This window comes from Wyeomyia smithii, chromosome 1 (genome assembly GCF_029784165.1).
Source record: "Wyeomyia smithii strain HCP4-BCI-WySm-NY-G18 chromosome 1, ASM2978416v1, whole genome shotgun sequence".
Taxonomy (NCBI): Eukaryota; Metazoa; Arthropoda; class Insecta; order Diptera; family Culicidae; genus Wyeomyia; species Wyeomyia smithii.
The window spans coordinates 102,300,661-102,312,891 of record NC_073694.1 but is presented as its reverse complement, the minus strand read 5'-3'; the positions used below and the strand labels follow the sequence as shown (position 1 = coordinate 102,312,891).

General features: G+C 41.3%; 1 protein-coding gene across 3 annotated transcripts in view; it reads right to left on the bottom strand.

The window, feature by feature from the left end:
• Positions 1–820: 820 nt before the first annotated feature.
• LOC129727650 (uncharacterized) overlaps positions 821–12,231 on the bottom strand; it is a 110,500-nt gene continuing 99,089 nt past the window's right edge. The window contains exon 2 of one of the 3 annotated variants that reach the window (XM_055685667.1): positions 821–2,303. In XM_055685667.1, the coding sequence (XP_055541642.1) occupies positions 1,489–2,303 (815 nt within the window). In that variant the 3' untranslated portion in view covers positions 821–1,488. The remainder of the gene's footprint in view (positions 2,304–12,231) is intronic. The other 2 variants (XR_008728574.1, XM_055685678.1) reach the window with 2 other exon arrangements.

The following is a 12,231-nucleotide window of genomic DNA, read 5'->3' as shown; positions in this document are numbered from 1 at the left end:
AACAAGTCATAAGTGATTTTCAACACGAATCATATTTTACAATTGATATTTTTTCTTATTTTCTAAACAACTGAACAATATTTTTATGTTTTTATGGTATATGAAAGTCTTCCGAGCATCATGCATTTTATTTTTCAAAACATTGAAACCGACGTAAACTTTTTCTCATATAATATATATAAAAAACATGAAAGTTCCCCTGGCGCTAGAAGTACGCATTTTAAGGCCAGCGTTTGTATGGGGTCGCCCCACTGTGCATCGCACTTACTACAACCAACACTTCTACGATTGATAAGGATGATCCCATTATCAAAAAACAAGAAATAGCAACAACCGATTCATCAGAGGAACGAAAAAAGGTCATCGAATCTTTCATCAACCTGTCATCGCCTTTGCGGACAGTTCAGTTTAGAGGATAAAGCTACTTAAGAGGGGAAAAGTTCAACGTCACGCTGCACGACACCAGTTAGAAGCCACATCAGGCCAGAACCATCATCAATTTTCAGATATCATAAACAAAGATATCTCTATCCGGTTGGTCATAGCCAAATCAGCATAATCAGACCAAGGCAATCCTTTTGATTGTTTAGTCTTAACAAAGTTTCAAATTAATAGTCTTGCGATATTTCATGAACTTTGAATGAAAGAAGATCATAGATCATAAAAACTATTTTCTTCAGCTTTCTCGCAAAGGAAGACTTGATTCTAGTTGCCTAAAAGCAGCTTGATTAGGATGAACAGTTTGATACAATTAGTGTGTCTGGATAAAGGAAACAAGCGTAGCCAACACTGTGAAATTTTCGGCATGAAATTATGGATATTTAAAAAGCAAAATAAAACATCATTATATATTATATATTGCTGTGCGATTCATTATTTATAGCATCAATAAGTTACACGTTTCAGAACGGATTAATTGTTATAAAAGAATAAACAAACAGTAGCTTACAATAAGTAGAATACAAAAACATTAAAATCTTATTATATTTCTAGATGACGAATTTAAAATGTCCTGTTTTCAACAGATTTTTCATATTAAGGGCAAACGGTATTAAATCCACAAATGGCCGACTTCGAGCCACCACTTCGAGTTTTCAGAAGCAAAATACTCGGTATCATTTAATGCGTCGCTCGTGGAAACGCTATTTAATGTTCGCTGCGGTGAAGCAAACATAAAACAGCGTTTTCATAGGGAACGCATTATCTATTTCCGATTCTTGTACTTTTGAAACTTCGAAGTGGTGGCTCGAAGTCTACCGTTTGTGGCTCCAATACCTTTTCACCTTCAACATCAGACGTAAAAAAAATAATAAACTTAGCGCTCTGACATAAACTATATTTTGAAAGAAGATACAAATGTTAATGATTTTGGAAACCGATTAATTTAGAAATAAATGAATGTAAAATCGATTGAACCGTCATCTTATTATTTGAATTTGCATGAGAGATCTCCGAAATCTTGCTAAATTTTTTTGTTTAGCGCATGTTCTAACTCAGGGCAAGCATTCTATCATCATCAGGATTGTGTTTCCTAATCACACGTGGTTTTTGTTGTGCATTGCAGGGCTCCAATTCATATTGCCTTTGTAGTTGTTTAAAACTTTTTTCAAATTTTAATTTTACTTTGTTGAATTTTGTATATTTCTTATTGATTTCGTTTGTTTTCGGATCAATTTTTTCTTTTTCTTTGCTTGAAATATCAGTTCCACTTTTATGCAGTGTAAATCTGCTTTTTGCGCTGTTAGCTAGAGCTATGTGTAGTTCGGAATATTGACCACCATCATTTGAAATATTGATATCAGCAAAATCCCTAAAGTTTGAAAATGGATCTGACGAATCTGTAGGATACTTAATCTTCTGCAGCAACGATGATGTAAATGGTCGCTGATGTCCGTTATAACTTTTCAAATTTATTCCATAGTACTCACTGTATGATTTGATCGGATGTTCGCTGTTTTGATAAAAAGTTCCACCTTTTAAAACACCAAAATCACCCGATCCAAGTAGTGACTGTTCGGATATTTTTTCATGCTCTGCAATAGCCTTAAATCTGTCTTCTGAGGTAGGTTGCAGGTAATGCCGAGGGTTTCGAAAGAATGATGGATAAAAACCATTAGAGGCGGCAGAGGGCATTATCTCTTCCGATTGCTGAATATTATCACTTCGTCTGGTTGCTGGAGCATATTTAGAATAATTTAATTGATGTTTGGATGAATCAAAGAATGCCAAGCGCCGAGCATAAGTATCAGAAGCTAAATCTTGACTGCGTTTGTCGATCAAATCATTGTCCGTGGCATTAAATGCTGAAAGAATAAAAAAAATTAGTACTTTCGCGTTCATCGAAATTTAAATGTATAATATATTGATGTAACATAACGCAGGCAGAAATGCGTAGAAATTTTCCCAAGTGCCCCAAGTGCCAAGTATATCGTTTTAGCAAGATCAAATATCCTTACTAATTGACCAATGGATATCGCACTCTATGCAGGTTGAGTGCGGATGCGGATCTTAGAACAAATTATTAGTTTTCCCTTGTACTGGAGTAGTATGTGGAATATGGAATTCACAAGTTAGAGAATCCCACCTAGTAACACATCAGCGTCCGTACATACCGGTTTGTAATAAATTATGATACGACACCAAAGTGCCCTATCCATATTCTTGATGTAGTTCACTTAACCCATGCTCCAGCGTCACTTGACTTTTTTGATCATTTATTTATTTGTGAGCATCTCGACCTTGTTATAGCAAAGGTTCCACAGACTGTTAATTGTTCTAAGTCCTTAATTTTATTCTTAAAAATATATTTAATAAAATTAAAATCGAATATACTGTAGACACTGCTAAACGAACGAAGACACCAGAGGTCCAGAGGATTGATAAAACCATAGGAAGTTCCATGACGTCTAACAAACAATAAGTTACGCTCACGCAATCCTACTCTGAGTGGTTTGTCTGTACCATCTGTTACCGAGAATAACTGTTGTTTGGTCTGTTCATGGCTCATGAGAAATCTAAAATCAATACCGCCAATCGTATTGACTTCAACACCCGAGTCAGTAAGGAAAAACACGTGTATTCCAGCAATCACACCGATATTTATGCCATTATTTGAAGCAGTTTTCACACAGTGATCTATTTCCAGTGTTTTCTGCGATTCGTTCTTGAAAACCTTAATTAATTCACCTAGCGGTCAGACTCAGCCTTTCTTATTCAAACTTATAAAAATAGATTTACATGAATGCTTAAATCCAATAAAAATATATATATTCTCTCTTTGCGTTCTAAAATATTGATGTTGTAATTAAAGTATAAAATATGAAATTTGACGTAATTTTAGTGCTTAAGAAATAGCGAAATAAAAGAAATGGCTCTTAGTTTAGAACAATTTAATCATGAGCGTTACCGGGAACGTTCAAATAGTACGATACCACATTTAAATCATGTTGAGGCCATATATATTGATCAAAGCAGGTATAGCGATGAAAAGTCTTTGAATTTCTTTTCTTTCCAAAACTTTTGAACAGCATATCAAATTGTTATAAAGTAGTATGTGGAATATAGAATTCACAAGTGAGAGAATCCCACCTAGTAACACATCAGCGTCCGTACATACCGGTTTGTAATAAATTATGATACGACACAAAAGTGCCCTATCCACATTCTTGATGTAGTTCACTTAACCCATGCTCCAGCGTCACTTGACTTTTCTGATCATTTATTTATTTGTGAGCATCTCGAACTTGTTATAGCGAAGGTTCCACAGACTGTTAATTGTTCTAAGTCCTTAATTTTATTCTTAAAAATATATTTAATAAAATTAAAATCGAATATACTGTAGACACTGCTAAACGAACGAAGACACCAGAGGTCCAGAGTATTGATAAAACCATAGGAAGTTCCATGACGTCTAACAAACAATAAGTCACGCTCACGCAATCCTTATCTGAGTGGTTTGTCTGTACCATCTGTTACCGAGAATAACTGTTGTTTGGTCTGTTCATGGCTCATGAGAAATCTAAAATCAATACCGCCAATCGTATTGACTTCAACACCCGAGTCAGTAAGGAAAGACACGTGTATTCCAGCAATCACACCGATAATTATGCCATTATTTAAAGCAGTTTTCACACAGTGATCTATTCCCAGTGTTTTCTGCGATTCGTTCTTAAAAACCTTAATTAATCCACCTAGCGGTCAGACTCAGCCTTTCTTATTCAAACTTATAAAAATAAATTTACATGAATGCTTAAATCCAATAAAGGTATATTCACTCTTTGCGTTCTAAAATATTGATGTTGTAATTAAAGTATAAAATATGAAATTTGACGTAATTTTAGTGCTTAAGAAATAGCGAAATAAAAGAAATGACTCTTAGTTTAGAACAATTTAATCATGAGCGTTACCGGGAACGTTAAAATGGTACGATACCACATTTGAATCATGTTGACGCCATATATATTGATCAAAGCAGGTATAGTGATGAATAGTCTTTGAATTTCTTTTCTTTCCAAACTTTTTGAACAGCATATCAAATTGTTATAAAGTTTGTTATTTGTAAGTTTGAGAGATGACTCGTTTGTAGGACACTAGTTATTTTCAAATAAGTCGTTTAATACTCGAGATAATAGACTTTCGTTGTTTTACAAATTAAAACGTAACGGTTGCTTAAGTTTGATTATAATCAAATGAAAAGGCAACGTATAGGGCAGCCAAATTCTGAAACCACGTGTTCAATCATAATTCATCAGTTAACCCTTAACTAGCCCATCCATCTGATATCAATATTGTTCAAATCGGTTGTGTAGTTTCTGAGATAATGAAGTTTCGTGATTTTCACATTTCGATACATTACAGACGAAGTTACAGTCCTATTACAGCAAAATTCGATAGGGTGTTATGAGGCAGCTAGACCTCTTATTTGATACTTATTTTGTGGAAATCGGGTCAACCATCTCTGAGAAAAGTCCAAGTAGTCTTCGGAATATGTTTCTTTTCATAGCTGGATTTCACATTTTTAAACATAACAGGCAAAGTAATAGTCCGATTGCAAAAAAAAATCGATAGGGTCTTATGGGGCAACAAGACCTTCCATATGACACTGATTTTATGAAAATCGGTTCAGCCATCTCTGAGAAACATGAGTGAGATCAAATAGTCTCCAGAACACGTTTCTTTCCATAACTTCTGAACCACATGTTCAATCTTCATAAAATAAAATGAAATAAAAAAAGTCAAGGGTTTTTTAGATAGCCCGTTCATTTGAAACCAATTTTGTTCAAATCGGTTATGTAGTTTCTGGGATATTGATGTTGCGTGATTTTTACATTTTGATACATAACCTCTAAACTAGAAATCAGATTACAATAAAATTCAATAGGGTCTTATAGGGCAACTAGGCCTCTCATTTGTAATTAATTTCATTGAAATCGGTTCAGCCATCTCAGAACATCGAGTGAGATTGGGAGAGCGATACACACACACACACACACACACACACACACACACACACACACACACATACAAACATACACACTATATATACAGAAAATGCTCAGCTCGTCGAACTGAGTCGAGTGATATACGACATTCGGCCCTTTTGAGCACTTTTATACCTTTGATTTTTGCAGTGATTGCTATACCTTTCTAGGAGAAAGGCAAAAAGTAAAATGATAGAAATTACTTTTAATTTCAATTTCAATCCCGAGCAAGGCCGCAAATATTGAAATAGTACAATATCAAATTCAAATGGTTTTGAGGCCACACTATGCTGGATCTCAATGCAGTATAACGATCCTTAACATACAGTATTGAAAACACGAAGGTAATGTGCAAACGAAAATATAAAATTATAAGTTTGATCAGCGCAGACTCCTAATTTAAATCCTTTAAAAATTCTATGGAAGTCTAGGTTGCAAAGCATTATCCAAAGAATAAAATAGACTTATGGAACGTCGGACAGGCAGCGTAAAATGTTAGTCCAGCTTCTACTCGTGAAATTCTGGTGGTAAACATACCACGAAGATTGAATATGGTTTTACAAAACAAAGGACAAGCCACAAAATATAGAAAGTGAGTTTTGTAACGTAAAAGGTCACTTTGCTAACGATATATAGAGAAATAAAGCTAATTTGGATTGTTTTGTATATATATTTCAATAGTGTATTTATTTTTGTCGCCACTTTTGAAACACTAACTCACGCAAAAAATTTTCGGAATCACCGACAAAGAAATTTCTCCCGTTATTTCTCTGTTCCTTTTTTAAAAAGAGTGTCTGCAGATCGTTATGACGTAACATAACATCATACAACAATTAAAATTACTGCGCAAATATGGAAAATCATCCAACACTGCAAGTGTATTTATTATTTTCTCCATGACTGTATGTAAGAGGGATTTGCTTTCGGATCGCACTGATCAGAAAAATCAAACGCACAGATCGACTATAGAATTTCAACTGCTGATTATTTCCTTTATTCCCCAATCCATTGCCCAAATATATAATAGAACCTTGTATTTATTGTAGTAGTAGTAAATTGTAAGCTCGGGTGGTCCTTCTAATACTTATGAAATTTTAATTACTTCAACAACGGCACCATAGATATCATCCCGCCCCGGCGATAAGCTATTCTTCACTTGAAACATCCGATTGGTTCTGATCATCGTCACTGTCTTCGACTAATGCGTTCACTGACTAAGGCTTCATTTTTTCTGCGGCGCCGTTCGCCGTTCGCCGCTGTGTTAGTTGTACCCCAGGAACGTCGGTTATTAAGTACCGATCGTTTCCTAGCACTTTGGGATAACGTACTTTACTTTACTTCTTTGGCTAACGGACCGTTCACTGGTCTAGGGCCGAACGAATTAGAGATGTCCATCTTCTTCTGTCTTGAGCAGCCGTTCTCCAGTCTCCCCGTACACCAGCAGATCGTGCATCTTCTTCCACCGCGCACATCCACCGCGTGCGAGGCCTACCATGGAGTCGACGGCCTCTTCCTGGTTCTCTACTGAAGATAGTTTTGGCGGCTCTCTCGTCAGGCAACCTGGCTACATGTCCAGCCCACTGCAGCCTGCCCCGCTGTATTACCTTCACTATATCAGCATGTTTGTATACCTGGTACAACTCGTGGTTCATGCGTCTGCGCCACACTCCGTCTTCCAGTTTACCGCCAAGTATCGATCGCAGAATTTTACGCTCAAAAACTCCGAGCACTCGTCGATCAGCTTCCTTCAGCGTCCATACTTCATGTCCGTAAAGGGCCACCGGGAGTATCAGCGTCCTATACAGCGCTAGTTTTGTGCGAGTTTGCAAACTACGGGACCTTAGCTGGTTACGCAGTCCGTAGAAAGCCCCGTTCGCAGCTGCAACTCGTCGTTTCACTTCACGGCTCATATCGTTGTCACATGTCACAAGCGTACCAAGATAAACGAATTCGTCAACCACTTCAAATCGTTCCCCATCTATCTCCACCTCAGCACCAACACCACGGGGACTCCCACGCTCTCTGCCAGCTACCATGTACTTCGTTTTGGCAGAGTTAATGACAAGTCCCAATCTCGCTGCTTCACACTTAAAAGGTACGAAGGCCTCCTCCACGGCCTTACGGTTGATACCGATGATATCGACGTCGTCCGCAAAACCAAGAAGCATGTGAGATTTTGTGATGATCGTACCGTTTCATTCGACGTTTGCTCTTCGTACTGAACCCTCAAGAGCGATGTTAAACAGTAGGTTGGAGAGCGCAACTCCCTGCTTCAGTCCATCCAACGTTACGAACGCGGCTGATGTCCCGCCAGCTATCCGCACGCACGGTTTTGATCCCTCCAGTGTCATACGACTCAGCATTATTAGTTTCGCAGGGAAACCGTGTTCCAGCATGATCTGCCACAGCTAGTTTCTTTTCACTGAGTCGTATGCCGCCCTGAAGTCCACAAAAAGATGGTAAGTCGATAAGTTGTACTCCCGGAACTTATCGAGGATCTGTCGCAGGGTGAAAATTTGATCCGTCGTGGAACGCCTTTGTCGGAAACCAGCCTGGTATTCGCCAACAAAAGATTCCGCTAGCGGTCTCAATCTGAAGAACAGGATACGGGAGAGCACTTTATATGCGGAGTTGAGCAACGTTATCCCTCGATAGTTGCCACAATCCAATCGATGGCCCTGCTTATAGATAGGGCATATGAGGCCTTCCAACCAGTCGTTCGGCATTTGTTCGTCCGCCCAGATTCTTAGTATTATCTGGTGGACCGCATAGTACAGCCGCTCGCTTCCCGCTTTTAGAAGTTCGGCCGGGATACCGTCCTTCCCAGCGGCCTTGCCGTTTTTCAGCTCACTAATCGCCTTTTTCACCTCCTCTTGTGTTGGTGGCTCCACAGCTTGTCACTCATATTCGTCATCCTGTTCCTGCTCTGCTCATCCGGCTCCTCACCGTTCAATAGCGCCTGAAAATGCTCCTTCCACCTGGCTGCAACCGTCGGTTTATCAGTAAGCAGGTTGCCGTCCTTGTCATTACACATGACCGGCACCGGGAAATTCCTGCTTCTGACTCTGTTGACAGTTCTATAGAATCTCCGCACGTCGTTTTGAGCATAGCTGTCCTCTGCGCTGGCGTGCACCTGCTCCTCGTACTCGCGCTTCTTCCGACGGTGGGTTCTATTTTCAGCAGCTCTTGCCACCCTGTACCTCTCTCTGTTCTGACGCGTAGCCGCAGTGAGCATGCGGCTCCTGGCACGGTTCTTCTCATCTGTCGCTCTCTGGCACTCGGCATCGAACCAGCCGTTAGGCTGCCCTCCACGCGTCGTACCTACCACCTCTCTCGCAGTCGTTTCGATGGCGCCGTGAATACTGCTCCACAGCCCATTTATGTCTTCCACTCCTTCCTCCTGCTGTTCTGCGATCCGTTGATCCAGCTCTCTGGCGTATTCTGCTGCCACGCCATCAGCTTTCAACCGCTAAATGTTCAAACGCGTCGTCCTCTTTGTGCGAGATTTCAGCACGTTCGACAACCGTGCGCGGATCTTACAAACGACGAGATAATGGTCAGAGTCAATGTTTGGTCCCCGAAAAGACCTAACATCAGTAACATCCGAAAAGTGCCGACCGTCAATCAGTACGTGATCGATCTGGGAGCAGGCTTCTCCATTTGGATGCATCCAGGTGTGTTTCCGAATATTCAAACGTGGAAAATAGGAGCTACATATGGCCATTCCTCTGGCCGCGGCAAAGTTTATCAGCCTCAGGCCGTTTTCATTGGTTGACGAGTGGAGGCTATGCCTTCCAATGACCGGAAGAATTCCTCCCTTCCAACCTGTGCGTTTGCGTCTCCGATGACGACTTTTACGTCGTGTTTTGGGCACTCGTCATAGATTCGCTCAAACTCATCTTTGACTTCATCGGATTTGTCGTTTGTCGGTGCGTAGGTGTTTATTAAACTGTAGTTGAAGAATTTGCCCTAAATCCTCAACACGCATATACGGTCATCTACGGGCCTCCACCGGATGACTCTTGTTTTCTGTTTCCCAGCACTACGAAACCGACGCCCCGTTCCGCTGCTTTGCCGCCACTGTAGTAGATGTGGTACTTGAAAGAAGTGCATGCAATAGGGTCTACTGCACGGAATTCCCTTTCTCCGGAATTTGGCCACCGAACCTCCTGAATCGCTGCGATTTCGACTCCCTGCCGCTTTAGTTCTCGAGCAAGCAAGCCAGCCCGCGCCGGTTCATTGAGAGATCGGACATTCCAAGTACCAAATTTCCAATCGTTTACCTTAATCTTTTTCCGTGTTCGTAGCCTAGGTCTTTGCCGATTGATCCGTTCCATATTTCTAAAATCGTTGTTCGTGGTTGATGAAAGGTTTCGGTATGCTACCTTACCAGGGTCGCGATACCTACATCCTGCTGATGGGGCTGCCATCTTAGGTGTAGCTGGCGGGATACAGCATTCCATAATTCAGCCGCCCGCTCCGGGTCAGACGCTGTTGTACGCCGCCCCTATGGGGATACAGCCGCGTACGACCCCCTTCCCAGTCAGCATACGACCATAGTTTCCACCGGGGTTGGTTACCCGATCTCCGCTAAGGTTACTCGTATTCCGGTCGGCACCACGTGGAGGTTGGGATAGGAGTTGCTGGACAGAGGGTAATGGCCACATAAGGGTCTCAAGTTACACGTGTCCAGCCATTTGCCAACCTTGTGGATAACGTATGACCCTTTAAATCGTGGTTCCAATTTCCGGCTCTGCCCAGTGGCCTGCAGGTCCTTTTCAACCAGCACAAGGTCTCCTTCGTAGTACTTCCTAGCTGCCTTTCTGCGCTCATCGAAGTATTTCTTCTGTTTCTGCTGCTCCGTTTTTATTATCGCTTGCACTAACTGCTTTAATTCGTCCGATCTGCCTTCGGTGCACTCACAGGCAAACATCATCGTTAATTGATTTTCAACAATGTCCCGAGGATTATAATTGTATAAAAGTGAGTTGGGTAACAGTTTAGTTGTACTGTTGATCATTGAGTTCAATCCCCACTGAACCATCTGCAAGTGTTTGTCCCAAGTTTGGTTGTCATCCTTCACCATGCACCTTATGGAATCTAAAATACTGCGATTGGCTCGTTCCATTTGACCATTTGCACGCGGGGTTCCAACCTTGACATGGACAGTTCCCATTTGCACACAAAAAAACAAAACTCGAACTCCTGGGATGTATACGCAGTACCACGATTCGTAATAATGCGTTTCGGTTTGCCGAATATCCCAAACACCTCGTTCAGCATAACGATTACTGGACCGGTTTCCGTATTTCTAACTGCCTTGATCACTATATATTTCGTAAAGCCATCCACTAATACTATCAGATATTCGTTCTGAAGTGTGGAACGAATGAACGGGTTCAGGTGATCAAGATGAATGGTATCAAATGGCACAGGGTTTTTTTTCGATTGGTTGTAGTAGGCCTTCATTTGCACCCACTTTCCCCTTCACATATGCATAATGGATACAGGCCCCGATGTATTATTTCACGTAGCTACGCATCCGACGAAACCAGAAATTTTGCTTCATTGCCTAAATCAGCTTATCCACTCCCTTATGTCCTAGTTCATCGTGGAAGCATCGTGCTATTCGCCAGCGAGCACGATTTGGTACCACCCACTTTAGTCCGTCGCCACATCTTCGCATCACGCTCTCCTTACTCAAAGCATATTCTTTGTAGATTTGTTTATCCCTGTTGTCTTCTGGCGGTGCTGACATAGTTTTCATAATCGAGTGAAGCTTCTCGTCCTCTCGCTGTAAAAGCTTCAAGCTCAACCACTGGTCTTCATGAATTGTTACCTCCACAATGTGTGCCACTACTGGTTCCGGTTCTTCACATTCGGGCTCATCAACTGCATTGCGACTTAAACAGTCTACATGCTTCATCTTCTCACCCTTTCGATGCGCTAATTCATAGCCATATTCTTGTAGTTTTAATAACCATCTTCCTACTACTGGTAACATTTGCTCCTTCTTCACCGTTTTTTAACAGCTTCACAATCAGTAACGATTTTGAGATGTCTTTAAAAATGCAGTCTGTCTGTCTGTCTGTCTGTCTGTCTGTCTGTCTGTCTGTCCGTCTGTCTGTCTGTCTGTCTGTCTGTCTGTCCGTCTGTCTGTCTGTCTGTCTGTCTGTCCGTCTGTCTGTCTGTCTGTCTGTCTGTCTGTCTGTCTGTCTGTCTGTCTGTCTGTCTGTCTGTCTGTCTGTCTGTCTGTCTGTCTGTCTGTCTGTCTGTCTGTCTGTCTGTCTGTCTGTCTGTCTGTCTGTCTGTCTGTCTGTCTGTCTGTCTGTCTGTCTGTCTGTCTGTCTGTCTGTCTGTCTGTCTGTCTGTCTGTCTGTCTGTCTGTCTGTCTGTCTGTCTGTCTGTCTGTCTGTCTGTCTGTCTGTCTGTCTGTCTGTCTGTCTGTCTGTCTGTCTGTCTGTCTGTCTGTCTGTCTGTCTGTCTGTCTGTCTGTCTGTCTGTCTGTCTGTCTGTCTGTCTGTCTGTCTGTCTGTCTGTCTGTCTGTCTGTCTGTCTGTCTGTCTGTCTGTCTGTCTGTCTGTCTGTCTGTCTGTCTGTCTGTCTGTCTGTCTGTCTGTCTGTCTGTCTGTCTGTCTGTCTGTCTGTCTGTCTGTCTGTCTGTCTGTCTGTCTGTCTGTCTGTCTGTCTGTCTGTCTGTCTGTCTGTCTGTCTGTCTGTCTGTCTGTCTGTCTGTCTGTCTGTCTGTCTG